Source organism: Agelaius phoeniceus, chromosome 2 (assembly GCF_051311805.1).
Source record: "Agelaius phoeniceus isolate bAgePho1 chromosome 2, bAgePho1.hap1, whole genome shotgun sequence".
Classification (NCBI taxonomy): Eukaryota; Metazoa; Chordata; class Aves; order Passeriformes; family Icteridae; genus Agelaius; species Agelaius phoeniceus.
Genome location: NC_135266.1, coordinates 64168001 through 64195977, shown reverse-complemented (window position 1 = coordinate 64195977; position 27977 = coordinate 64168001). Strand labels below are relative to the sequence as shown.

The 27977-nt window shown below is 36.7% G+C and overlaps 1 protein-coding gene and 1 long non-coding RNA gene across 5 annotated transcripts in view; one reads left to right on the top strand and one right to left on the bottom strand.

Moving 5' to 3' along the window:
- LOC129134785 (uncharacterized) overlaps positions 1-1678 on the bottom strand; it is a 34731-nt gene extending 33053 nt beyond the window's left edge. The window contains exon 1 of one of the 2 annotated variants that reach the window (XM_077173711.1): positions 1035-1678. In XM_077173711.1, coding sequence (XP_077029826.1) covers positions 1035-1192 — 158 coding nt within the window. In that variant the 5' untranslated portion in view covers positions 1193-1678. The remainder of the gene's footprint in view (positions 1-1034) is intronic. The other variant, XM_077173710.1, reaches the window with a different exon arrangement.
- On the top strand, positions 104-27459 carry LOC129134783 (uncharacterized). Of its 3 annotated transcripts, XR_013180932.1 has the most exons (7): positions 104-272; positions 7075-7165; positions 9385-9454; positions 20597-20820; positions 21771-21862; positions 23917-24026; positions 27261-27459. It is a non-coding gene; the product is annotated as an uncharacterized LOC129134783 (long non-coding RNA). The 3 variants fall into 3 exon arrangements; XR_013180933.1 differs by lacking the exons at positions 9385-9454; positions 20597-20820; XR_013180931.1 differs by lacking the exons at positions 104-272; positions 7075-7165; positions 9385-9454; positions 20597-20820; positions 21771-21862 and having other exon boundaries at positions 23604-24026.
- The last annotated feature ends 518 nt before the right edge of the window (positions 27460-27977 follow it).

Genomic DNA, 27977 nt, shown 5'->3' with positions numbered 1-27977 from the left:
CTCAGCCCCCGCGCGCCCCCCCCCGTTCCCGGCATGCCCCGGGGCGGCGGGGCTGGCGCTAACGAATTTGAATGAAGAGCCCTCCGCTCTTTCGGCGCCATTTTCGAGTGATGCCCGATCGCATCGCTGCTACCGCCGCCGCGGGGGAGGCGCGGGGGCCGCCCGCCCTCCCGCCCCGCGAAACTCACCTCCCTTCCCCTCCGCTACCCCGCTTCCACCCTCGCCGTTGCGCTTCGGAGCGGGTGCCGCCGCTGCCGCCGCCGGCACAGGCGGTAAGAGCCGGAGGGACCGGGCGCGGCTGGGGCAGAGGGAGCTGGGCGGGCGGGCGGGCGGGGGAAGAGCGTCTTTGGAAAACGGGGGCGACCTGCACCCCGCTGCCGGGAAAAGTGACCCCGGGAGCCCGGCGGGCAGCGGGCCGGGAGGCTCCGGGAGGCGGCGGCAGGTCCTGGGTGGATCTGTCACTCGCTTGCCTCAGCGGTCGGGAGCGGCCGTCTCCTCCGGCAGGTAACCCTGCTTGCTCCCCGGGGCGGCACCGCGCCCCGGCGGCGATCCCGGGAGCGCCGCTTACACCCGGCCCGGGAGAGCGGTGCGGGGGGGCGGGCGGGAGCCGCGGGACAGCCGGAGCTCCAGAGGGTCCCGGTGCCCCGCGCTCCCGGGACATGATAGGACAGGCTTCCCCTCATCTCCCCTCCGGTCCCTACCACCCCCCGCCAGCGGATCCCTCCCTCCCGCGTTCTCCCCCCACCCCCCCCCACCTCCCCGCTCTCCGCCGTGGAAATTTCGGGGCAGCGCCCGGGACACGGAGGCTCCTGCTTCCCGGCTCTGCAGCAGCAGCCGCCAGGATGACTTCCACACTTACATGCACATCTCCCTTTCTCGCCCGCCGCCCCCAACCCCCCCCCACCCCCCCCGCCTCCTCCTTCCTCTCTCCCCATGTTTTCGTAAGCTGGATTAATGCCCCTTCGTTCTTTCTCTTCCCTTTCCCTTCTCCCCCCGCACCCCCACCCTCCCAAAAAAAATATATAGAGGACAACCTTCGGGTTTTTTTTCTCCGTTTGTTTCCTCTCCATGTTAGCAGATTAACTTCTCCGTTTAAGCGCTTTCTCCACCTCCCACTCAATCGCTTAATTTCCCGTGTCGCGATACGGAGCCGCCTTTTGCAGGAGCCCGGGTGACGGTCGTGCTGCCACATGCTGTCACATTTATCATCTCTGCCCCTTTGGGTATTAACGAATGACCAAAATGCTCTTCATCCCCTATTGCACAGAGCTATTTTTTCCCCCTCGTAGCGTTAAAACGCGAGTTTCCTTCCTGGACTGGAGGGGGGGAAACATAATCCGAGACCATTTGAATCGTGCCAGCTATTTGTAGGTGTTTTTCCTCTCCTCCCACACACCCCGAAACCGAGTAAATACCCTCCCCATAGATAGCCCAGCCTAATACTGTGATCAGAGCTGGCCATTCACCTCCTCTTCTCCGCCTACAAAATTCTCTGTCTCTGTCACCCGGGTCGCTATTTGTCATTGGCTTAGCTATTTTTTGGTGGTTGTTTCTATGTCATTTCTCGGTGGCCAGCAGCTCTCGCTCTCTCGTAGCTGGATGAACGCGATCGTGCTTATTGTGATAGGCGCCGAGATCTCTCGCAGCCTGTGCGCTGGGCGATTCCCCCTCCGCGCACACACACACACACATACACACATAATATGTGACACGGTGCCTTTTTCTCCACGACGCCGTTTAACCCCCTCGGGGCCGGCTCTGGCGTGGGCGCTCGCGTTTCGGAGTGGCGCACACAGGCTCAACAAGGCATCTTTTTGTGGCGGGAGCGCCGGCGGGGACAGCACCGTGCGGCGGGGCCGGGAGGGAGCTCGGGCGCTGCCAGGCCAGCGGGCTCCTTCCCAACCACAATTTCTAAGCCTTACTTTTTATTCTTCTTCCTACTTCCCTTTTGACTTTCGGCCGCCCGACCTTTTTTTTTTTTTTAATCGTTATTATTTCAATATTTTTTTTCTGGAGGCAGGAAGGCGTATGGATATTTTCCCCGATGCCGTGTGAGCGGCGGGCGCCCGGGGCTGCCGTCGAGCTGGCGGGCGCGCAGGATGCGCAGCGAATGCAGCATCGGGCCCCCCGTTAAGGCGCCCGTTCAGCCGAGGCTGGACCGGCTGCTGCCCCCCCTGGTTGCCCGCAGGGACGCGGGGCTGGGAGGTTGGACCGGGTCACAGCCTTTCCCCGCTCCTCTTCCTCCCCCCACGCTGCCCCCCCGCGCATCCCTCCGCCGCGTTCAAAGCCAGAAGCGGCCGCCTTGCGCTTAAGCACCCCGGGCACCGAAAATAACGAGTTAACCGAGGGACGTAGGAGGGACGTAGAGAAGAGTTGGGGTGCAGAAGTGCTGTACAAAAGATTTCTGTGTACATGGCTGAGAGCGTGTAGTCTTAAAGTGAAATGCAAAACTTAGCGTTTCCAGCATGGCAACTGGATTGTGATTCAAGGTATTTTCTGTGTAATGCAGAAATCCAACAGTTCAAGGAGATTTTTCTGTCTCAAATCCCTAGTTTCCCTGGATTCTTTTAATCCAGTACATAAATTACACTTTTTCAGTTATTTTTTTCCTGGGAATAGCTGCTTAGTTTGTCTCCGCAATTCATACCTTTGTGCCCTGATAAGAAAATTCCACTTAATCCTTGAAATTGAGATACTAGTAAGATCCTATTGAGGTTTAGTACTCATTTCTTTAGCTCTGCATCATTACTTTCAGAGTGTTTTCAGAAATGTTTTTGACAGTCAGTATGGGAATGTGCACAAAGCTGTTTCACTGTAGCTGTGTATACTTTGAAATATCAGAATTTGAAGAGATTTACACTACTCCGCTGTGGAAGTGCACTCACAAATACTGACTTTCACTTTCAATGAAATAACTGTCCTGACTCATAGCTAATTTACAAAAAAAAACCCCTATAAATCAGTATTGTACAGGTGCGTGTGCATTTTTCCCCACTAGTCGTGTTCAATAGCATGCAATTTATACCTGTTTTTCATTTTAATTAAAATCTGTGCTTAGCACATATTTGACTACATGAAACAACTGTTCTTTTAAGCTTTCTTATTTCTCAGCTGCACTGTTCTCATATTTTACAATTACATAAAGGTGGGTGTGGCTAAAATGAAAGCAGTAAGCAATCTAATATGAATATATAGCATATTTTAAGTTACTTTTCCTTTCTTATATTTGATGTACTCCTTATTTTGAGATATTTAGGGGGGAAAAATCACGTAGTTTAAATAGACCCTTGTAGTGCTGCTTGCATTTTTTACCTCAGTTAAAATGTCAAACATTAACAGGGATTACTTGGCCCTGGAAAAGTTGCATTTGGAGGAAATATCAATTGAACTTGAATATCTAAATGTATATATTTATATTTTATCAATAAGTGAAAGCTAAAGTTCTATGCTCAATTAAACCTTGCTTAGGTATAACATGTAGCATAGTGTGTGGGGGTTTTTTTAAATTTTTTTTTTTTCCTTAGTTTCTTTTGAGTTTAGTCCTTTATCTTGATTCTTAGGAAAAACATCCAAATAAGCTTCATTTGGTTCGGGATTGTTTTTTTTTTTTTTTCTTTTTCTCCTCTAAAGTTTTACTGAAAGTTTTGAAGAGGTACCCTGTAGATATAAATCTACTGAAGATGAAAGTGGCTCTTGAGAATTTTTAATTTTCAGAAATAACAGTAATTTGAAAGTATGACTGTGTATCTGTGTGACCTTTTAATGTGTTAGGCTAATAGTTCATAGCAAGCTTATTGTAGTAACATTTTAAAGGCAGACTACGTATACGATACCAAGGTATCATGGGGTTCTTTTTCTGTTTAGTTCATTGTCTGGGGTTTTTTTATCCTTAGCTTCTGGAATTCTGAACCTGTTACTATTCCATCAAAAATGTAATGTCATGGAAAGAAAAATAAATTGGAGTCTTTAATTCCTTAATTATTTTATGACTAATAAGTCAAATTCTGCAGTGAATTACAACTGGAACTGCATACAAACTACCTGGCTCTGTATACCCTGCCTGTGAACACTGTGTGAAGATGCACATCTCACCTATCTTGACTGTCAGAAGCATCCTAACAGGTGTATCACTGCTTTTCTGATACACTTTTACACGTGTAAAAGCAGATGAGCTTTCTTTACAGGAAAAGTCACCACAGATCAGCTAGTGGTCCTCTTATAGGGCCTTGCTGAGCTCTGTTATTTGCTCTGGGGAGCAATTAACTCCTGAATATGTAAGGGAGAACCAAGAAGCTTATCACTGTATTCTACAAATATGCTGCAGGTATTCTGCTTTGTAGATGCAGTCATCCACCCACACCCAAAGGCCCATTGCAAGCTATTTAAGTAATTCACATTCATTACAAACTGTCAAGGGTGTAGAGCGCATCTTGGACTAGTTTTGACTGTCTGGGAAAGAAATAGAGGATGAAATTGTAGGCTTTTGTGTAGAAATAAAAATATTTTTGTCAGAAAGTTTTTAAAACTAAAAATAACTTCATGTACACCAGTAAGTGTTCTCCATGTTGGTTTTTTCTTTTCACCTATATATTATTATAAGTTCTAAACACTTAATATCTAACACTGGAACCTGATCTCAAAAAATTGTGTTTTCTATTATCAGTAGTACTTGAAAGATTTTGTTTGAACAGGCTGCCCAAATTGTTTTTGAACTTAGTCCCTTGTGACTCTTCTCACAGCCATCTATTTTTTTAATAGCACTAGTAATGTATTTTAAAGATAGGGAAAAAAGTTGATATGCCCCTCAAATAGAAAGGGGACATCAGGCAGAGTAGAGAGGTGTAGCCACAGATTTCCAGTAACCTCTTTTAGTCAGTGAAAATGTTGCTTTGCAGGGGTTTTTTGTGCATTATTGGCAGGAGTTATGTCGAATTTTTAGGTTACTGGTGTATTAATACATAAGTTGGATTTCAAAAGGAATCTCTTTTTTTAAAAATGTCTTCATTGTGGATACTGGACAATTTCAGAAATATTCAGAGTAAGCTAGGTATAAAAATTTCTGCCCATAAGGGTGTAAGGCAATTTCTATACTGATTATTTTTTTAACCCTTTCCTGTAAGTTTTAAAAATACTTATTCTAATAACAGAACTTTGGGATACAGTTGATATTACCACAATTGAGGAATAGTTCTCATCTTAGCTTTGAATGCTGTGTGAGAACTTTAGGATATTTGGATGAGTGTTAAAGGAGGGAGGACAACTTGAGCTCTAGTCCAGCTAACACTTAAAGTTGGTTAATTTTTTCTTCTAATATTTGCATGTAATAATATTTTTAGTGTACCATTAAAAACAAAAAAAAGTTCTTTTTACAGAGAATATTAAATTTTTAAAGCTTATCTAATTCTTAACACTTTTCCAGAGCTCGATAATAAACAGTTGCTAGTGTGTAAGGATGACATCACATACACACATTTATTACCATATGCACACAACAGTAGCAAATGTAAATTATGTACATTTAGCTTTTATTTTGTTAAAGGTTTCCCAAGATGTCTTCTAAAACTGAAGGCGATATTGTTATATTGCTTAAAACTGAAAGATAGGAGTGACTTTCAGTGCTCGTTATTAATGTCTAAAGGAAACCACTGTTAGAAATAGGACCCCCCCACCCCGTGACTATTTAGTTTGTTTTCAGACACTGTAGTGAGTGAATCTGCTGTAAATAGATTATTAATAAACTTTTCAGCATTGAATATTGTTACAACTAATTATTTTATTTAGCATGAACTGAAATTTTCTTGAAGATTTGGTCTGAGAAAAAGATAATTACACATCGTATAGGGCTTAGGCATGTATTTTCATTTTAAATAGCTTTATGTAAGTCCAGTTTCAATATAATCTTCAAGTATGTTAAATCTCAATATAAGCACAGAGGGGAACTACAACTTTGGTGTGTTTGGTTAAAGAACAAAAACTTTTTTTTAAAAGGTGAAATACATGATGTGTGGAATACACGAAAATACAAACTCCTTTTTCTTGTTAAAGCAGGGTGATTATTATAAGTCCATAGCTGTGAGAGGGGTTGTAGTATTTTCTGGAATACTCTTAAAGAATAAAGAACAAATTTATGGAAGTATTTATGAGCAGGTGACGTGATCTAGGCATCAGCTATTCATTTATTAGACATAGGATGTGTCTTGTTATGGCGTCTACAATGAAAAGTTCAAATAAAGTCAAAACAGATTTAAGATTTTGTCTCTGTGAATGCAGTATTTCCTCCAGTAGCTATTTGGCTATTTTTACTGCATCTGTCAAGTTATACTTTGTTCTTACCTGATCAGGGCTGCTGCTTTTCTTGTAATTTTTTTCTCTTTTTTTTTTAATTTTTTTCTTTTTTTTTAATTCTTAAAATTTTATTTCCTCTCTCAGAAAGTATTATATGACTGTAGTTTTTCCATTATATGCTTTAAAGTAGCTAATATTTGTAGGCCAAATTTTAATAAAGGCAATAATGGTACTGCCTTGAAGAGCAAAAAAAAAAAATTCAAATTCCTTAAAGTGAAACACTAGAATTTAAATACTTAACAGTCAATAGCATATCTTAGGAAATATGACAGCAGTAATCACACATTCATTAAGTACTTTGCTCACTAAAAAAACTTACCAGTTTGCTTGTTTGAGGGTGGAGAGAGGGATTGGTAGTGGGTAGGAAGGGAGAACAACACCCCTTACTCCTTTTTTTTCTTTTTTCTCTTTTTTTCCTTTTTTTTTTCTCTTTTTTTTTTTTTTTCTTCCTCCTTCCTCTTACTTTCATCTTAAAATGCTGTGGGTAGAATGAAAGCAGAAACATGCTAATCTGATTTGTTTCAGGAGGCTTCTGATAATAAAGAGGCATATCACAGGTGTTCCTAATCAAGTCAGTTTGGTTTAAAAAAAAAGTATTTTTAAAATTAGGATTTCCTGTAACACAGACAATGCGAGGGTCAAGCTGATGACCTACATCTATGTTTGGGGATCAACCATGAAACTGTGGGTGTTGGAAATATGTTATAATACATGACATTTTTATTGCAGGTTTTGACCTTTCAATAGAGAGCTGATTTTGGAGAATGGCTTACTCCTGTGATTGAAAAACTCTCTGGAAGGTTGATGGAGCATGAGCATGGTATATATTATATTAACATTTCTCTTATTACATATGTTCTTTATTTTAAAAAATGTGCACAGTAGTATAACTTATTCAGAGTATTCAAAATAGGCCGGTTCTAATGGGATTGTTCAAGAATTTATTATTTGTTAAAATAATTCTTCTTTACACTCCTGTAAAATTATAAACACTAAGTAAAAGTATTAACACAGGCTGTGCTCAGAAGGAAATGAAGTGGCCAAAAATATATATAAAAAGCTGAGTTTGCAACAGCCTTGATCCATTTGAGCTATATGAATTCTCTATATAGTATTGTTCTCATATTCCTGTCTTGGGAATTACTCCAACTGAAATGTTGCTAATCCAAAAACAAAGTATGGATGATATAAAAAAATTATTTTTCAATAACTTTATTTTTTTTTGTTGGGAGGGTGTGTTAAGAATAGAACAGAATAGAGAGCTAGCTGAGTGTATTTCCATGTAGTGTGTAAAATTTGGTTTTAAAGGCATTAATAAACTAGCTACCTGACAAGCAAAGAAGCAGAAAACAGAAAAAAAGAACAAGTTTTCAGAGCCTTGCATCTGTACCAGAATATTCAGAAATTTTATTTATTTTATTTGTTGGCAAACAGATATTATATAGCAAAACACTGAACAATTTAGAGGAATTTATATGGACTGTGCTACACTCATATTGCAAGTCCTGCTTTGCACTAAAAGTACTCATTTGGCTGAAACTGAGAAATCCATTCAGAGTAATCATAACCTATCTACTCATATACGAACAGTCCTAACTAACCATTTACACAGACAATTGAAATTAAAATAGTAACTGGTCTTGGGTTGAGTAAATTTGTTTAAATACAAAATGGAATAGTAAAATCTGCAAGACTTTATCTTCAGCAGAACATATTGCTGTACAACAAATTTTATGAACATGTTGTGACTTTAGCAATTCCAACTTTCAGCTGGAATTCAGTTTTTATCCTTAATCAAATCTGTCTGTCTTCAAGAGCACTTCTTCTTTGTAGGAAGTAATTGTACCTTAAAATCAGAGGAGTTTTAAAAACCCAAAATTTCAGTTTATCCCAGTAACTCCTAATTTCTACCAAGCAAATCCAGTGAGGTGTAAATTTCATATTTCCTCATTGTTGTAAGTAATGGCTGGTAGAACTGAAGAATTACTGGAATTTACCAGCAGTACACCTCCTGTTACAGAAATATTTGAGGCAGATGGGTTCTGAATATATTTTTTATACAATAATATGATTTTAGGGTGGTTAAGGCCTCCTAGAGAAAATTCTTAATTGAGTAAGAAAATTTTGAATACAGAAAGTATAGGAAGTAAACCTTAACTTTATATAAGCTTTGAAGTTTGTGATTAGTGAGTAGGTAATTCTTTCAATTTTAATCCTTTCTTTATGTGATTAAACACACAGTGAAAGTACTTCTATTAATGCTGTAACTGTGTTTGGGTAACATGCCTAATATGCTCCCAAATAAATAAATATTTCGGTCTGTCCAGAAACTGCTTTGGAGGTACTACAGTGCTGTTTTTTCTTTCTTATTTTCTTTTTTTCCTTTTTTTTTTTTTTCCTTTTTTTCTACTGGCTTTCCTAGGAAAATAAGGATTTTAGGATTTCACTGAACGGTTTGAGTTTGTTCATTTTTTTTTTCCTGTACAAAAGCAGTTACATTCTTGTTAATGAAAATCAGGATTATATTGCAAGGCAAAGGTATCTAAGGCTCCCTTGTGAGATATTTAAAAGGTGAAAGTTTGATGGAGTGTTCCTTGGTCTGACACAGGTTCAGAGTATTTCTCATAGATTCTTATTCAGCAAAAAAGGTGGTTTCTGGTTCACAACTGTAAATCAAAGGGATTTTACATTTAGGGTCTAATCCTACAAACTTTAATATACACAAGTAGTTCTAATGACTCACAACCATGAATAAGGATTTGCAGAATGGTATTCTCATTAGATGCACACTTTCTTTCCTTTTACAAATTTAGTATATATTGAAGTATTTAAAACTTTAAGACAAGTCTAAATGTTTTTTTAGAAAGTGCAAAGAGTTTTGCAGTAATGTAGTAATTGAGTCCCATTTACAAGCTCTAGTATCTTTTAAGAGTGCTGCAGTTGTCAGTTATGATTAGAGTGCACTTAAGGTGTTGATTTGCTCTAGAATATTTTTGTGCTGAATTTTGGCCCATATTAATTTTTAATTTTTTTTTCTAGAGCAATTTTGTACTCGGTAGTCAACATGAATGTTTCTTGACCTGAAGAGTAGATGAAACTTGCAAAAAAGGTGGTGGGGTGTGTTTGTTTTATTTTCCTACTCTTAGCTTCTCCTATTGTAGTTCTTATTTAGCAAAACAACTACTGATTTTGTTGCAAGTTCAGCCTGAATTAAGGGTCTGCAGTGCTTGCCCCTTAAAAATTGCTGGTGTGGCTATTGCAAGCTGTGTGCTTGACTTTGTAAACTGTTTTGCAATATCTGATTGTAATGAGGTTGAAAAGATAAAAATGTGCAGACTTCTTTACTGAAGTGCTTCAGATGTGGGACTTTTCATGGCCACTTCTGCTGTTCCTACTATAGGTAGAACACTTGAGGCTCTACAAGTCTTGTTAACTAAATCATAATTTGAAAGCTGACAATGCAAGCTTATTACTCATCCACAAGGAGCTGTTGCAGATTACTTTTACAATTCGTTTATGATTTCTTTAAGGACTTCTCTTGCTTTGCAAAGGCAACTGAAATAATTTTCCTGAAAGAGATCTGTAGCTATAAATGCAACCCATTTCTAGTTACTTCAATACATGTAAAATCAACCATTGTTTGATATCTTAGGCATGACTATTTTAAGTTTTAAATCTGAAGCAATTGAATGTTCTGGATTTTCTTAGTTTAAACTAAATCCAGCCCTACATTATTTTAAAGTGGAGTTTTGTAGACTATTAGATTTAAATAGACATTAATTTTTATTGTTACTTCAGACAGTGAATGAAACATGTATATAGGAAGAATTTAAGACTGGCATACTTACACATCATTTTTCCTTGTCTGTTGATAAAATGATCTTGCTAGGCAATAGGAAAAGAAAAGCAAATGGCATGAAAATTCTTTAGGAAAAATAGTTAAAATATGCTAACTGGGATATTTAAACACTCTTCTCACTCAAATGTAAATATATATAAGTAACACATTGCCCCCTTTTTATTGTTATTTTTGTTTATTTTCAACAGAAGTCTAAGGAAGAATTTATGTAGACCCATACATTGAAGGTTTCAGTGGGGAAATGAAAAATGTAATCAAAATTGTTAAGTGTTCATATGGTGTATTGATGGCTTCTTAATACACCTTGGTTTAGACTGCTGTTTGCACAATAAAAACAGGGCATATATGGAGATGCAATTGCTAATTGAGTAGTGTATTTGAATAAACAATTGCTTCTAGCTTTGTTAATTTTGTATTTCTTTCAAACACATGGATATTCATGGTAATTTTTTTTTCTGCATTTGTTTGGGGCAGGACTTTTTTTTATTCTAAATTTTTAGACCAGTATTATAAGAGAATTAGTTCTTTTTATTGAAATACATTATCAAGACAATCTAGTCAAAGCAAGATTATCAGCAATATCTGTTTTTAATTTGTGAGGTACTTAAAAATCTTAGTAATGTTCAAATACCTCTGAAGTATTTATACCTTTTCTTTAACCCACTAAACTTTAAGAGCTTCGTTTTTACTTCCTGTAAGTGTCCTATAGGTTTGTTTGTTTTTTTTTTAATTTTGTGGATGGTTTGGTTTGTTGGTGTGGTTTTTTTTAAAGCCTTTAGTCAAAGATTTTTATGATTTTATATTTCCACTTCCTAGTTGACATGAAGAACAATTTAAATATTTTTTAATTTTTTTTAACTGTCCCTTCTCCCCACAGAAGGAAATGCATTTTCATATTCATATGGAAATTAACTTAAAAATTTAGAAAGTATTGTAATTATGAACATGATTATGATCTTCCCAAATTTAACTGATCATTTCCTGCTTCAAAATAGATATCTAAGTCACTTCTAGACATGCAAGTCACTTCTAGATTTAGCAGGACTTCCAGTGGGTGAAGACATTTGCTTTATAATTTCTGTATTCTTTTGGAGCACAATTTTCTCTTGGTAGAATGGGTAGATCCTGTGGTCTTATGAATGTTATTACTTTATTCTGAAAATGCCTTGCTTTCTCTTGTTGCAAGTTAGTCCATATTTTAGACAAGCTCAGAAATTAGACAAAGAAGATGCTCCATCTGTTGTGAAACATTGCAATGGCTCTTATAAGAAAGTCCTTCTCTAAGTGAAAATATATTGAAAAGTTTTTTGTGGAACAGAGTTCCCTTTCGATACTGTAACACTTATTGTCAGCATTTTCCACAGGCAAAAAGAACTCCTGATCAACAAGAATGATTATGTACTGGTTACCCTGTCCCTCTCCTCCCTAAAACCAAAAGATTTTTTCCAGGTTCTCAGGAGAAGGGAAAATGCTGCTTTTAATGCCAAGCACAGGAGTTACAAAAGCAGTACTCAAATCTGTACTTTTCTTCATTGAGTTAACACCTAATTCTAAAAATATTTTTTCAACTCTGTCAGAGTGAAGGATTGTAGTTCTGTAGGACCAGAGTATTTTTTAAACAAAGGGTCATAAGCTCATCTTTAATTCTATGTGTGTGGAAATCCATAGCTTGTATGACATGCAAGTGTTACTAATATATTCTCCATACTTTTTTAAGTCCTAGATTCATGACCTCTCTAAACAATTTGAGGGCAGATAAAACATGGTTTGAAATAAAATCAGGGAAAAATGCTTGCCTTCTCTTCCTAGTATTACCAGGTTTAAAATCTGGATCTTCATGGTGCCTATTTTGCCTGTGGGTTTAGGGTGGTAACAGGGAGACTCTTGAATTAGCAGGGAGACAATAATTCCTTCCAGGGCATTGGTACTGCTAAACTCTGTTCTGTTGACACCAGCAACTCCTCTGTTTTTTTGGTGTTTTGATCCCACCATCATGACAATGATTTTGGCTGTGAATATTGAGTATTTGCTCCAGAAATTGATATTTTTGTGAAACTGCATAAGAAACTCACTGAAATGCAAAATACAGTGTTCATAAGTTCTTTAATAAATCTGTTGTCCTTGATTTTTTTTTTTGGGGGGGGGGCTATTTAGGTATATAGACTTCTTGTATTTTTGGTTTTTGGTGTGTAGTACTTATTTGTCAACCTCACAGTCTTCTGACCTGAAAATGAGTTTGGAACACCGTTCAAATTTTTTGTTTAATTTTTTTAGCTTAACATAACTTATGTTGCTGACCCACTTTCTGTTATTAAAAACCTGAACAGCATTTGTCATCGAGGTAGGAATTAATGAAGGCTAACACTAGAGGGCAATTCAAAGCAACAGCCTACCCCAGAACAGTTATGGGTGCCTGTGGCCCTGAGATGAAAAAGAGGGAGCCAATGGCGACTTTCCCAGGGTCTCCCCAGACAAAAGCTGCTCTTTGTGATTACTCTCCTAAATGGTTTGTTTAACTCACTTTTCATATCTTGGAGTGCTCCACTGAATGAGAAAGAAGTTAAGACAGTTGTTATGCTTTGCTGAATTACAAGTTAAGAAACATCTTCCACAGTGTCTTAACGCGTTCACTCTTGCTATTGTCAAAAAGGCACAACTTTCTCGGTGGTGGGTTTTGTTTGGTTTTTATTTGCTGTCATGTGCTGCATGAAGCTCTTGGAAAGATACTGGGTTTTGGGGGGGTAAGGTAACATTGCAGAAAAGCTTAAATGTCTTTTGTTAAGTAGCAAGGAAAATGGAATATATGGTGAGTAAAATATTTTCTTACAAAATACTATAAAGTTTGTCAAATTAAGATGACAGTATGAATAATTAATTTCATATTAAAAAATACACACAAAGCAAACTACAGAATAAGGCATTAGAGAGGTATTTTGTGTCTCTAATTTTATCAAGTAAAATATATAGAATGGGAGAAAAATTTAGTTGAAGATGAGCAATAAAGTGCTGTATTTAATATTTAACCAAGTAGAAGCGATCGTCTGTGTATATTGTACACAATTTAAACAATTTATATAACAACGCATTACATAATAAATTACAGTTTTCACTGTTGCAATGTTCATTATAGATTTACAGAACATCTTAAATACTTGTAAATAATAACCTGTAATGCAAATGATGGTGTCGTGGTTCTTGAAAAGCACTCTAGTATTCTTATTTTAGCAATGCAAATTTTCTCATTATATTGAAATGTATGCACCCAGCCGTGTAAATGCTAGTGGCACAGTACAAATTTGAAAACAAAGGGCATTTTATATAAGAGTGTATGTGTGAGTTTATACCTGTCTTTCTATCTAACTTTATGTGCATATATATATAATCTCTTACATATTTTGTGTATTTGTATATAAAAAAGCTGATCTATTATTAAAGTGGCATGTTTGTTTCTACACTCTGGACCAGTTAGTCAAGTTGTATTTTCTTTGAATTCTTTTGCACAACTTACTATTAATGTCTAAAATTTGCTTTAGCTGCAGCAGCTTTTCAAGTTGTTTTTCTATAGAGAATATTTACTTGCAATCACTCTGGCAGTGCCACAGATCAATATAAATACTGCAGTGCATTGTTGCAGTAAACATTTACACCTGTTTTCAGCAGGTCTGATCAGCAACTGTAATGCCATTTGAAAATATGTAATCTGCTGGCAGTGATGTGCCCAACCTTAACTGGTGCCTGTGAAAGAGAGCTATTGTGTCATAACACAGTATATATAGTCCAACAATGACCGGCCTTGATCAGTCTGTCCAAGAAGAAAATAGTTTTCTTGCTTCTTAATTTGCAAAATGCACAACAGGGGAAAAAAGGAGCATGTGAAATTTAACCTACAGAAATTGATAGGTTCTCTGGGATTTAGGGGGGATTTTTGGTTTAACTGGGGTAGTGGGTTTGAGGAATTAGTTAGCAGCCATGTACAGTGATAAGAGGTCTTAATCACACACATGAACTCTTGGTTTTGGAATGTATTTCTGTGAAACCTGTCTGATTCTAGGTGATTGAACCAAGCATGCATGTAAGCTTTTAAGGAACTGAACCTTTAGTCTTATGCAGGTAAGACACTACCATTTTAAGAATAAGCACTTTCATGCCAATATGACTTTTCTTTTTTTTTTTCTTTTTTTTTTTTTTTTTTCCCTTTACCAGCTTGATTTTTGGCCCTAAATCAAAGAGATAAGTTCGGTCATTAACATTAAAGCTGTCTTCAGTATTTTGTTTATTTGAACAAAGCAAGAACAAATGTTTAAGTACCAGCAATGTGCAGACCAGTATTGCAATATTGGTCTGTTCTGCCTTTAAGCAGGTGGTTTCATGTGGCAGGCTGGAAGAGAGACTCTTTTTCTTCCCAGCTTTTGACAAAAAGATGACGCATATGACTCAGAATTAGAAGGGGAAATCTGCCAGTTTGCATCAGTTCCTTAACTTGTGGGCTGCTATTCACCACAAGAAAAATCAGTATACTCGCACCAGTGCTGCTTAAGAGATGAAGAGTAATCATTTCCCTCAGAAAGTGTAGGATGATTGGAGTAGGCCTTTCTTACGTTACACTAAGCTTTTCCTATATTAAGGTATTTTTCAATTATATTAAATTTTTAGAAATAAAAAAATTATGAAATGCTACATTTAATAATTAATATAGGAATCAGATATTATGGCTTAAAGGTAGATCAAAAGCAAAGTGATTTGTTTCATGAAATTTCTGTTTTGTTGGCACTGAAACTCAGCTGTTATAGATCTCCAGAGTCAAAAGGTAAGGGATTTTTTTTTTGTATATTTTTTAACCTAATTCCACATATCTGAATCTCCAGTTCCAGCTTTTAAGTTAGTAGGACTGAAAAAAAATAAAAATAATAACTTTGAAGACAGAAGCCATCTATTTTGAAGGGGAAGATAATTACTTGAAGTATGGAAGATCTGTGTTTTCAAAATGTCTTGCCTTTGACCTGCTATAAAAGATAATGCAGATAATTCTGGTTCTTTCATATGGGTTTGGATTATGATGGAGAAACACTTCTTGCAGTACTGATATTGCTCAAGGAGCATACTGTCAAGTAACTTTTTATTTTAAAAAATTCAGATGCTAGTTTTGAGAAATTTAACATTTTTCAGGTTTGTGGGTATTTATTAGTTTGAGAGTACAATTCTGATTTTTTCTTTAACTACTTGTGTACTTTAAGTTATAAATCCTTTTTCTTAATATATTAACATCTAGTTAATTCAGCATGGTTTTACTTTAAGCTTGTTAGTAAAATATTGAAAATCTAGCTTAGTATAAAGCTGTAAGAAGCACCCAGCATCCTTATCACTTGTCTTTTTTTTTTTTTTTTTTTGTGGATAAAGTTCCTTTCATTTGTCAAAACCGTTGTTATTATTTTGGAAAAGCATGTTCTAAGTGAAGTTTGTTTTCTAGCTGGAAAAATGAAATTTACTGCTTACTGATCTGTGTCAGCCTTAGAAAGCACTGTTTTATTTTGTATTAGCTCAGTTCTGTGAGTAGTGGATCTCATTGATGGAAAGTGGGGAACCAAACATGTTTTTGAAAGGGAGTACACAGATCTGTGTGTTAGATGGTATCTATTAAGATTAGTAGGATTCTATTAATATTTCATGGAGAGGTGGGGAAAAGATTGCTGCACCAGCTACCACTTAATAAACAATAAGATAATATGACCAGGAATCTGCACCCCAAAGGTGTTATGGACACCTGAAACTTCTGCTGAAGTGACTAATTAAATAATGAAGTTGTAGAAATACAGCTAAGGGCTGGAAAAGTATAAGTAGCAGTTACTAGGAGGTGTTCCTCTGCTATTAACTAGTGGATTCCCTTAACAGTTGAGTTGATTTCTTCAAACAGGTCAGTCTCACCTTTCATAAGTCATGCTGTTGTCTGGCATTTTATAGAAGTCATGTAGTGATGATGTTAAGAAAAAGACAAATTTACTGCCTGAGCCAGAAGGCAGGCTTACAAAAAGCAACTTCTTTCAGGACACGAAAAGCTCTTTGTTCTGTGGCCTTGGTCTTTTTGTGCTTTGACCCTTATTTTATAGCATTGTCACTCTGACCTTAAATCTTTGAAAGCAGACAAGCAGCAAATTTAGCCCTTTACAAGTGGGGTTTCATTCTGAGCTATGGGCCTGGTTTTTATCTTTAGGCATTATAGTCCCATACAATACTGAGATGTAACAAAATCTCAATTTAAGATTGTGGTTTGGCATACTGTAAATAGTTATTATTTCTATATAAGGCAATTAAAAAAAATGTTGCTTTGTTGCTGGCCTATGGTTTGTAATTATTCACCAATTTGAGGTAAGACAACAACTAGGAAGGCAGTCTGGCTAATACTGACCAATATATTTTTCACTTTCCTAGAAATACTTTGGAAATGGGTGCTGTGCACAGACCACCAGGGTTTCTGCACAAATGACTTGAATATTCTATTGAGGACAAGAAATGCTTTGCTATACATTCTAGAGTTAGAAGATTTAAACAGCAGTACTTGCATGGCCTTCTTTCATAAAAGGCTGTGCCAGCTTAGGGGAGCACAAAATTTTACACGAGGCCTGTGACTGTTACAAGAGCAAGTCTTCTGAGAACTTCATAAAACTAATTTTTTTTTTTTTTTTGTAAAAAAGCCAGCAAATTAATTGAGAGAACCAATACTTGATAGATTTTAAAGTTTTGGGTTTTTTTTATTTAATGTGTTTAAAAGGAGAACCTGTTTTTCCCTGTCTTAATAACTTTACATTATGTACATGGTTTGTATTGAACAGGTATTGTTGTTTAGAGAGGGATTGTCACTTTTTCTTTTATCACTAATGATTCTATATATTTCAGGTTTTGGAAACTTTAGCTATAATAATAGGGTAATCTTTTCTGAATGTAATAGTGTAATAATCTAAGTTTACATTTATTGGAGAGCTTGAAAATATTTATCTTTTTTAATAATTTTTTTTAATCTGAAAGGGTGCCAGAAAATTTTTTAATAGTCATACAGAAACTAAAGATTATATTCTAAGACAGATCTGGCTTTCTTTTTGATGGATCCACTATATTTAGTTATAATATTTTTTGTAATAAAATTGGGGGAAGGAACATTTTAGTTACTACTATAATGAAATATAGAACTTATTTTGTAGAACTTAGAAAATAGCTTCTTAGTTTTTCTTAATTTTGTATGTGTCCTTTCAAGCAGAAAGAATGCTGGTACAGATTGAAAGTGTTCACACAGTTTTTCTTCCTGTGTGCTTGCCAAAGGTGCAGAGAAGACAGATTTTTAAAAGTTGTGTGCAAGCTATACCAGTGCAGTAAAGAGGGGTCTGGAAAACTTTTCTGAAATACAACTTTTACAAACTCTGCTAGAACTTGGAGCTTGTTATTTTACAAGTTCCCTGTAAAATGTTTCATATAGCAATCTAGTTAATGCATCAACTTCTGACAAAAAAACTTTTTAGAAGCTGGGAAAAGAGGTGAGAGGGGTTAGTCTTATTCAGTTTTATTTTTAAGCTGCAGTTGATTCTAAGATACAATTATGATATACCAGACAGTACACTGATAAATTTTTGAGTGCTATATCAGCTTCCCGTAGTTATGCTTTTTTTAGCTAGCAAGCTATAAAAATGGACATACTGTACTTGTTCAAGTCAGAACTGTCTACCTTTCGTTTTTTGCCGTTCACAGAAATCCATTGCATTCTGTTTGCTATTCATCACTCCAATAGAAGCATCAATATTGCAGAACCAAGTAACAGTCTTCACTTTGGTTTGTCTTCCTGAGTGCAAACAAGGGCGGGGGGATGCACCTCATACAAATTAATACATTAATCAAGCAGTAGATGCAGTAGTTGAAGTCTTAGATTTAGTAAAAAGGATTTAAACAGAATTTGATGCTGAGAGTCCTTAACTGCACTTCTAAATTTCTAGGTATTTTTATACTTCTGAATTTCTCAATGGTTTTACTTCCTGGTTTTTATTTTTAGCTGGCTTTGTTATTTCATGTTTATCTTATGCAGTAGTTCTCCAGCTAGTCTAAATCTGTTTGTTCATGATCCTTGGAGAGATGGCTGGACACATGATATAGATTCTCCAAATTTAGTAGCAGTAAATTTCAGTAATCAGCAGTCATCTGCTTTACTTTAGTTATTAATACTTCACATTGCAAAAAGTGTAGTTCTCCCAGTCTTTTGCCATGATTATATGGGGAGTGTTGTTGACATAATCAGGAAATAGTGAACACGCAATTTTTTTTTTATATCAATGTTTGTGCTACCAAAACTCTAAATTAGTGCTAGGTATCTCTGCTCAAATATTCATCTTTTTGTTCAGAAAATTACTTAAAGCATTATTTTTGAATTTTTTTTTTACACAACTTTATAATAGTCTTAGAAATATTCAGCTGCTTACTAGAAGGTATGGGTGGACCTATTATACATGGAGAGGGTGTATAAGCTTGGTCCTGGATTACTGCACCTCTTTGAGGGGAAGTGAGGCAGATTTATTGCTGTGTTAGAGTTATTTAATTTTTAAAAAATCAAACACATGCAATTAAATTGCTATTTTAGAGATAGATTTTTTTTAATTATTTAATTTTATTTTTTCTTTTTAGAACATAGAAACTTTAGAACTTTTTAGAACTGAAATTAAAAATCTCACTGCTACTGCAGGAGAATAGCAATCAAGGTATATAGTTTATTCTCCTAATTCTTCTTCCTCTAACCTCAAATAAGTTGAGTGAATTAACTGAGTATTGCAGGTTATGCCTGAACCAAATAATAATGGAATAGTAGCCAAAAGTACACAGATATCTTTAATGTTCTGAAATATTTCAGTGGAATCTTTTCTTCTTTTTAAAAATACATGCATATCACTTTAAAGGCTGCTGACACCACAAATTAGATGGAAAGACAGTTCCTTAACAAAGAAGCAAGAATGCAGGAGTAAAATAATATACTTCTAAATCTTAGATTTGAGAAGGAACAAGAGTAATAAATTCTAGTATGATTGCAGTATAAATACTGCAGTGTTGAGTAAGCATATGACAAAAATAAAATGAAACTATTGTTTTAACTTGGAGAGAGGGGTGTAAACAGTGTATGAGAAAGATGCAGCTACATACACTTTTAGATCTGAGAATCTTAGAGAATGGAAATGTTCAGATTTCTTGGTAGTGAACAGTGAAATTTTCTCTTTTTCCCAGATTAATTCAATAAAACCCTAAAAGTATTTTCCAGTGTTGAACTGCCATTGTGTGCACTCATAGTTAGTGGTATGTTGGTAGCACTGAACTGTTAGAGGAGAGCTTGGCAAATTTACCAGCAGTTGTCCAAAAAGCTACACTGCAAAATGTCCTGTCTAACATAGAAGTAACTTACTCCATTAATGGAATGCACAGAGCAGGACACACTTGTCAAAAATGCCCCACTTCATGCTGATGTTTGCCATCTCAGTGCAAACCTTGTCTCATTTCTGGTTCATCTAAGCTAACCTTGGGAAACTGAGATATGGACATTTATAATTGCTGATATCAGGGCTGTAGAGGATGGGCAGAGGATGCACTAGTGGACAAATGTAATGCTTTTACACTGTGGAACACTTCAGTCTTTCAGGTTCATCTTCAGTTTCCTAATTTTAATCTGAAATAAAGTTGGGAAAGGGTCACAATGAACAGTGAAGCAATAGCCTTGCTTTCATATTGGATCTGTTTTGTATTAATGAGTAAGGATGTGTTTTGTATTAATGAGTAAGGAACTAAAGCAATGGAATATGGTTGTGAGCAATGGTGTATAACACTATTGATGAGGAAGAGCTTCTGGCCAAGAAGTATCAAGGGAGTGCTTTTTTTGTATGACCAAAAGGCACAAGGTAAATGTTTGATTTTATATCATGTTCTTGGGTATTAGAGACAACATACAATGTTTAATACAAAGTCCTCGGTGTCTCTTACTCCAAGTCACTGGCCTGTCAGTCAGATTGCAGGCCTAGTGGTACCTTCTGGATATAATATGTTACATAGAGGTTTAAGGAGCTTATTAGTAGTTATAGTAGCATTTAAGGAGCTTATTAGTATGTATAGTAGCCAGAATTGACTTGTAGCTGGTTTTCATAGGGTCAGAAAAGATTGAGTTTGGCTTGGTGTTGTCATAAACTCTGAACTATAAACAATAAAAACCGGAAATTATATTTTATATTGGTCTTGGTCTTTGATAATCAACTAAAAAATACTGAAATCAAGGAAAGGCTCCTTCATTGCTTGGGAACACTCCAATTGCTAAAACAAGGGCAAATACATATACACATACACTTCTCTCTTTTTTTCCTTTTTTTTTTTTTTTTTTAACAGTTCCAGTGCATTTTTTTCAAAGAGCATTCCTGACTTGTGTGCATGAGCTGCTTCTGAGGAATTTCAGTTTTGCATCTTCAGGATCCTTCTTCCTCAGCAGAGCTCTTGCTTATAGGGACTTGGGAAATGTAATGGATCTTCTTGCATACATGACTCCCAGCTTTTATTGAGGTCTTCTTTGTCAATCTGTCTCTCATCCACAGACTTAAAACACGAGGATGGAGGTAGGAGAAGCACTCATGGTAACAACTATATTGACTTTATGACCAAAGCATAACGGTACACAGCTTTGTGCAGACATTCCTGGATTTCAATAGATTCCCAGCTCAGCTATTAGTACACTTCTTATCTTAGACTTCCTCTTTTCATTCTTTTCCTGCTCCACAACCCCTTCTCTCACATAGACTGCCTTCAATTTTATGTGATAATTTACTTATTCTTCTTGCAGGTTAGATCTATTTTAATAGCAGTGTAGACAATATGCAGTCACATTGTGTTGAATTTTGGGTTGGTTGGTTTCTTTTGGGAAATTTTGTAGTAAAGTTAAAAAATAAACCAAACAACAAAACACCTTCCAAAATCATTAAAAAAATTAAAAAGGAAAACTCAAACAGTCTGGAATTCTGTAATTCATGCAAGGTTTTGTGTTCATGTTTTGTATGGGTGGGTGGAATTACCTGCAAGTTTTCTTACTAATGTACTTGCTGTAGAAAATAGCATAATAGTTCTGCCAAGTCTTCATTTCATGTTGTGGATAGTTTAATTTTAAAGGGATTTAGTTATGCAACAGGAAAAAACCTTTCCATACTTAAGCTAGAACCTGAAATCAACCAGGCAATTGAAAGAATAGTATCTGTTAAACACATGGAGTTTTAAATTAAGAATTTGGCCTGAATGTAAAAATGAGAATTGCACTTCCAAAGGTATTAAATGTTGCAGCTGTCTTATTTAAGTAATTTTCTTTGAATCTTCTAAAGTAAATCTATAAGTACAAAACAATATTTTTTCTTGCTAGAGAATATTTTTCATAATCTTTTTCCAGAAAAGTTGAATTAAATCTTTTACTGTTGACTAGCATTTCTGCTCACATCTATCTTTATCTATGCCTTCCACATTACACGTATATATGGTGGAGATTTTGTCTTTACTTTTTCTTTTCTTGGTTTATGCCTAGCACAGTTTCTTCAGGGGAGAGACCAACTGTCAGAGCATATGTTTACAGTATAGGTTTATTTTGACTTTGCACTCCTGCTTTAATTCACCATGGTAAGTTGGGTAAGTTCTGCCTATTTAATTTAGTTTGCCTATTTTAGCTGTCTGATTTTAAAAATAAACATAGGTAGTAAGAGGTGGGGTGGGGATAAGTGTAAATAGAGCTGTGCATGTATAAAATATACTGGAAATGGCTCTTTGATGCAGTTCCTAAAGTTAGCATTCCTATCTGTATAAATGATATAAAAAATATTGCTGCTGTTACCTGTAAATTTACACTGGCAATCTCACTTTAATTGGCACATTTGTGGCAAAGGACTCTTCTAGCAGATATTGCCCTGCTGTACTACTGTAGGAACAAAACTAGGAAGGGAGAAAATTCCCAAATCTTTCCCCCACATGGCCTGCCAAATCTCTTTTTGGGCTTCCAGATAGCCCTGTTAATTTGCAGAAGTTGTCTGTCATGACCTTACTAGAAGACTTATTGCAATGGAGGGGCGTGCTTGGGTCCATGCTGTGTAAGTAGCTTTTGTCTTAACAGTTTAGTATAAAAACATTAAAGAAAGCATAATTCATGTTATCTAAGGAACCAGTAAAAAAAACTGCACAGACTTAAATCTCTGGCATTCTTTAGTCTAAGAAAATGATACCTAGCAGCGCCATGAACTCCACATCTCTGGCCTACATCAAGTAGCATGGTCAATTCTAGGCTGGGGGCAGATGAACTCCTGCCCATAATAACAGATAAGTTACTATTCTTGCTAACAATTGTTTTGGGTTATAATTTTTTTCCCCTCTGAAGTTAATTAAGGCTCTTTTGAATCTGTCTGCCCAAAAGTTGCAGTAAGGGTAAGCTGCAGAGCTAACAAATGGCTTGAGGACTGATAGAATAGTTCACAAAAGCTTATTTTGAAATTAGCTCTTATTCTCTTATATATGAAAGTTTTGGGGTTTTCTTTTCACATCCAAGTTTCCAGATGACAAAAAGTCAAATTAGAAAATAATCCAGAGTTTTTTGCTTTCTTTTGAAATAAACATCTGCATAATCTTTAGTTCCTCTAACTAGAAACACAGTCGTCCAGTTTGTGGTTCGTGTCTCATTAAGGTATTATGCACACATGACAATAAAGTCTAGATCTTCACCGTAAATAGTCAGCTTGGCAATGGACAGATGTTTTCTAAATATTTTGTAGCTCATTAACACAACTGATGTTACTACATGAAAGCTAAAGTTCAATAAGAAAATTCTGCATTCAGCTCAGAGTATGTTTGTGTTTCCCTGAAGCATGGTAGACACCTTGGCATAACGTAGCAGCACATAATGGTTTGTGGGTTTTGAAAAGGTGCAGGCCATATTGTGCTGCCTCAAAAATACAAGGATTTCATCACCCTGAAGAGACATACCACTTATGAATTAGTCAATCTTATGATGCTGATGTCTGTCATACTTTAGCAGCACGTAAATATTGGTGTTAAGACTGTAAATATCTCCAGTATTAACTGTGCTGCTGAAGTAAGGCTAGCCACTTCTGCACGTGAGTCGTGGAACAGGACATTGCATGTATTCCCTGTGCCTTTTTGTTGCTGTAAACTTATCTATTGTTTGTTTGTATATGAACACTTTCTTAGCCTTTTTTGTGTTTTCATTTATTCAGAAACTATATTTAGAGCTTCATAGTATCTGATGGTAAATAAAATAGACATATATATATAATTTTGTATTGGTTTATGTGAAAACTGAACTTTTTTAAGGAGCCATCTCAAGCTACACCTGTCTAACAATGCTTTGGTAAGTGTGTTTGTTTATATATTTAAAAACTATAAAAATTAACTTACTTTAATTCTCAAGACATTTCTTTATTAAAACTCATAAAACTGTTAATTTTTACAATCTTTTCTAAATTAGTGGAACTGGGAAGTATTTGGTCATGCTTTTAACAAAGAAAGCTCATAAAGAAAAAGTGTCTTCCAATTTTTTTAACAAAACTTATTAACCACTTCATTTCTTAAACCACTGGGCTATAGACAGGTAACAGTTTTATGGTTAGAAGTTTAAACTGCGTATCTGACTGTGAATTTACTAATTTTTTTTCTCATCTTCCACTAAGATTTTTCTCTTGCAGGAGAATCTTTCATTGAGATGATTGAAATTGCTGCAGTGAGAATGGAAATTACTTGGGCTCCTTTCCTTTTAAAAGCTGCATGCAAGAACTGTGTGGTGAGTCAAATGTAGACTAATGGTTATGTAAATGTCACTAATTTTAGATACAGATCTGAAAGTGTGTTTCCTTTTAAGATTTTATTTTCTTCACTATCATGACTCAGTATCACTTGCTAATCTAATTTTATTAGCCCTGTTGTATTTTACCATTTAAAATACACATACCTTATTCAAATAGGTCTTCACAGAGTCAAGTTAATACATCATATAGATGTTTTAAAAGGAGGAAAAAAGGCTTATCTGCACTCAAGAGTTGTTTTGATTTTAGCCTTCACAGAACTGCTACTGGTGCAGTTGCACAGGTACAGACATGATGTAGATGAATATGAATCCAAATTGTTATAATTCATTAGTTTGCATTATTTGACCATATTTCATAATTTCCTACTGGTAAAATCACATTCTCATTTTCTACTACTGCTATTAATTAGAACTGACAAAATTACTAACAGCTAAAATTTCCGATTTAGTTCAGACCTGAGCAGTTCTCAATAGCACAGCTATGCAGAATTAGATAGCCTACAGCTTTTCATAAAGAACATTTGTGTGCACATTTACCTACTACATTTCTCTTAAGACACATGACCAAAATGAAGTTGACTACTTAGAAAAAATATCCTATCTGGCTCAAAGTTGGATAGCTTTCTCATTGAGTTTCTTTAGGTGAGTTTCTTTAGGGAGTTTCTTTTCTTTCTTTCAACCTATGTAACTGCTAAATATTAAAGATCTGCACATATACTTCAGCCATTTGAGAACTTAGAAATGCTTGGAAAGACCTTAAAGGTCTCTGCTTTTTTTCATCATGCTGCAGACTGGTGCTTGCAGCAGGCCCATCCATCCAGTTGCTCTTGTAGATCTAGTATTTTAATGTACCCAGGATTTTTCCCAGAGACTTCCATGAGTAGATGTGAATCTAAAGAGCTGATCAGAGACTTGAGAGCATACAACAAATAAGTCTATTTGCCTGGCTTTGTCAAAGTCCAGTGGCCAAACTGTTTGTTCCTGACTACTACATTGTACATTCGTGTTGGCCTTTGTGAGAAGAGTGAAGCAGCCTGTGCTTCCTTCTGGTTCACCATGCAAACTCCTATCACTGGCACAAGGGCAGGAAATAGCAGGGAGCAGGAAGAAGCAGAAGGGCAAAGGTTGGAGTGCCTTGTTCGGTGGCCCTAGCAGCATAGAATAGTTCAGTGACATGGTGAAAACACAGTTTGAGCATTTGCAGAACCAGAGTTCAACTGAGGAACCAAAGTTCCTGTCTGGATAAGAAAACTACTTCAAATGCTTATGAAGGCCTACTCAAATGATTCACTTCCTAAACCTTTGCAAAGGATGTTACATTTCTCACATGGTACTCAGGTGGCTTAATATTAGCAGTTATATTTTCCAGAGGTTTTCTTGTATGGGTGGTGCCAGAGACTGTGGCTGGATCAAACTCACTTCATGTTGCAGCTCTGGGGTCCTAAGGACTGTGCCTGATGTAAGAAAGGAAGGCTCACTGTTTTCAGTTCAGGTGTTTATTTTCTGCTAGGCTTAGGAGCTGTATGGGAAAAAGATGCTTAATTCACATTTAAAGGCAAGAAAATATAGGCCTGCTTGAAAATAAACTGAGGCTAATAGCTGTATATGAGTGAAGACAACTAGTTTTAGGAGCATGTCTAAAAGTGCGATGTTAAAAGGTTGGAGCTGAGAACAGATTCAGGAAGATCTGATGAACTGGAAAATCAGAAGGATTGAAATATGTTGGGCAAAGATTTGGGGGTTTGTTTGTTTATTGAAATTGGAGAAGCAGCAGCCTGACAGAGGGCATCTGGCTTGAGGCAAAGAGAGCAAGTCAGGTTTAGGGAAAGAGGCTTGCACTCCTTAGATGATTGCTAACATTCACTGGAATGCTCTGCACTTCACATCCAGAAGGGAATACAGACTGTTAAGTAGTAGCTTTTGCTGTCACATGGGAAATCACTGTCAATTTCACCCCCTCTTCCACAGAGAAGAGGGCAAACCTATTAGTACCCTCAGCTGCTTCATGGATTTTGGTTCTGAAAAGAAATCTCAAAGTAAGAGTAGTTGAGGTTGTAAGGGAGATCTCTAGTTCAAACAGGGTAGTTTTTTTAAGGCTATGTCCAGTCAAGTTTGAATATATTCAAGGATGGAGACTCTGCAGCCTGTCCTATTCAACTAGAATTTCATGCACTTAATTTCTTACCTGTGGCCTCTTGTCCTATCTCTGGACAGAGAAGATCCTGGCTGTGTCTTCTTTACTCTGCTGTACCCCCACCAGCAGGCATTTAGAAACATTGCTGAGATCACACAAACACAAGCCCTTTCTTCTCCAGGCTGGAGTCTCAGCTCACTCAGCTTTCTTCATGTGAAAGATTCTTCAGTTCTCTCATCGTCTTTGTGGAAGTAAATAAAATGCTTCATCTAATAAGGGGAATTAGAATTCAAAGGAGGAAATGGTTTTTTTTGGGGGGGGGGGAGAATAAAACACAAGCTAATAACTGTAAAAAGAACAGAAAGATCAGAAAATGAAACATTAAGAAGTTAGATAACTCCTGCTTTAAGATTCTGCAATCTTCATTTGCCCCCTTGTGTCAGTATACTATGAAGCAACCTTTGTGATCACACAGAATGTTTAATCTATTGATAGGGTCAGCCTGTGGTGCTGAGCTGGGGAGGGTGCTTGTGGGCTGCAAGCAAGAAGCCTGACATTGCTATAGGTGCTGCAGACATTAGTAAAAAATTCTCTAGGCAATGGAACAAATGGCTGCAAGTAGAGAAAACCATGTCTTCATGGTTATGTCAAGTGAGAATTCCTAAGAATTGGATGTGATGTTTATTTTTCTGCCTTTATTCTTGTGTGATGCTGGACAAGTAACCAGGCTATTGTTTCTGTAGTGTGTATATTGTGCTTTACTTTAGAGGTGTCTGATTTAAAACTCACATCTGAAAGAAACACTGGTGGTTCACATTGGTAGCTGAGCTTCTTAGGAGTTGTTATTTGAATTATAATACTTTGTAAAGTTATGTCTGCTGACAGTCTCCTATCTTCTTAAAAAGAGCTTCAAACTGTTGCATACTCTAATAGTTTCTACACCTCCATGTCATGTTAAAGTAGGGGTAATGGACACAAACCTTGAAGGGCTGGTAGCTACTTTTGTTTAGTAGCTGCACTACAGTAATGCATTGCCTTATGGAATTTTATATGGCATTTAATAATTCTGATTTCAGAGGAAGAGGTGAGTACTGTGCATCTTTTGAAGACCAGATCTGCAATCAACTTTCCTTGGTACCAGCTCAGGCTGGGAAGCAGAGTTTCTGTGCTGTTTATTCATGGTCTATTTCTGCTGTCCTGTGAACTCCAAAATACTCTGATTTGTGTCCTGTCTTGGCACGGATTCATTTTGCAAATATAACTCATTATTAAACACCTGTGTGGGCCATTTTTTCTTGTCATTTTTGTAAGTAACATCGTCAACATTGTGCAAAATCTTCTGTACAGTAAAGGTAATGTACATGTTTGAACTTCAGCATATTTGACAAAAAATTTACCTGAAGATCTTTTTTCAGAAAGAATGAGCTATTTAAATTGCCACAGTTTCTTAATGTACAGTTGTAAGCACTGCATCTCTAAAAATATGAAGTTACTTATACCTAAGTATTTAGGACTTCTGCCATTTTCCTCAAATTTCAAAGGCAGTTTTCTTGGTACTGCCTATGGCATACTTTGGTGAATGAGAGTGGTCTGTACTAGAAATTTGGATACAGTGATCTGAAAATGTTTCAGCCTTTCCTTTAGTCATGGTATCTTAAGTATTGGGGAAAATCTCTTCTAATCAGGTAGCTACATTAGCAGCTATGTGTTTAGATTCCCTTTATCTGCATCGCAACCTATTGTCACAGAAGTCACAAGAAATTATAGAAATGTGCCCAAAGTGGTCAGCTGCT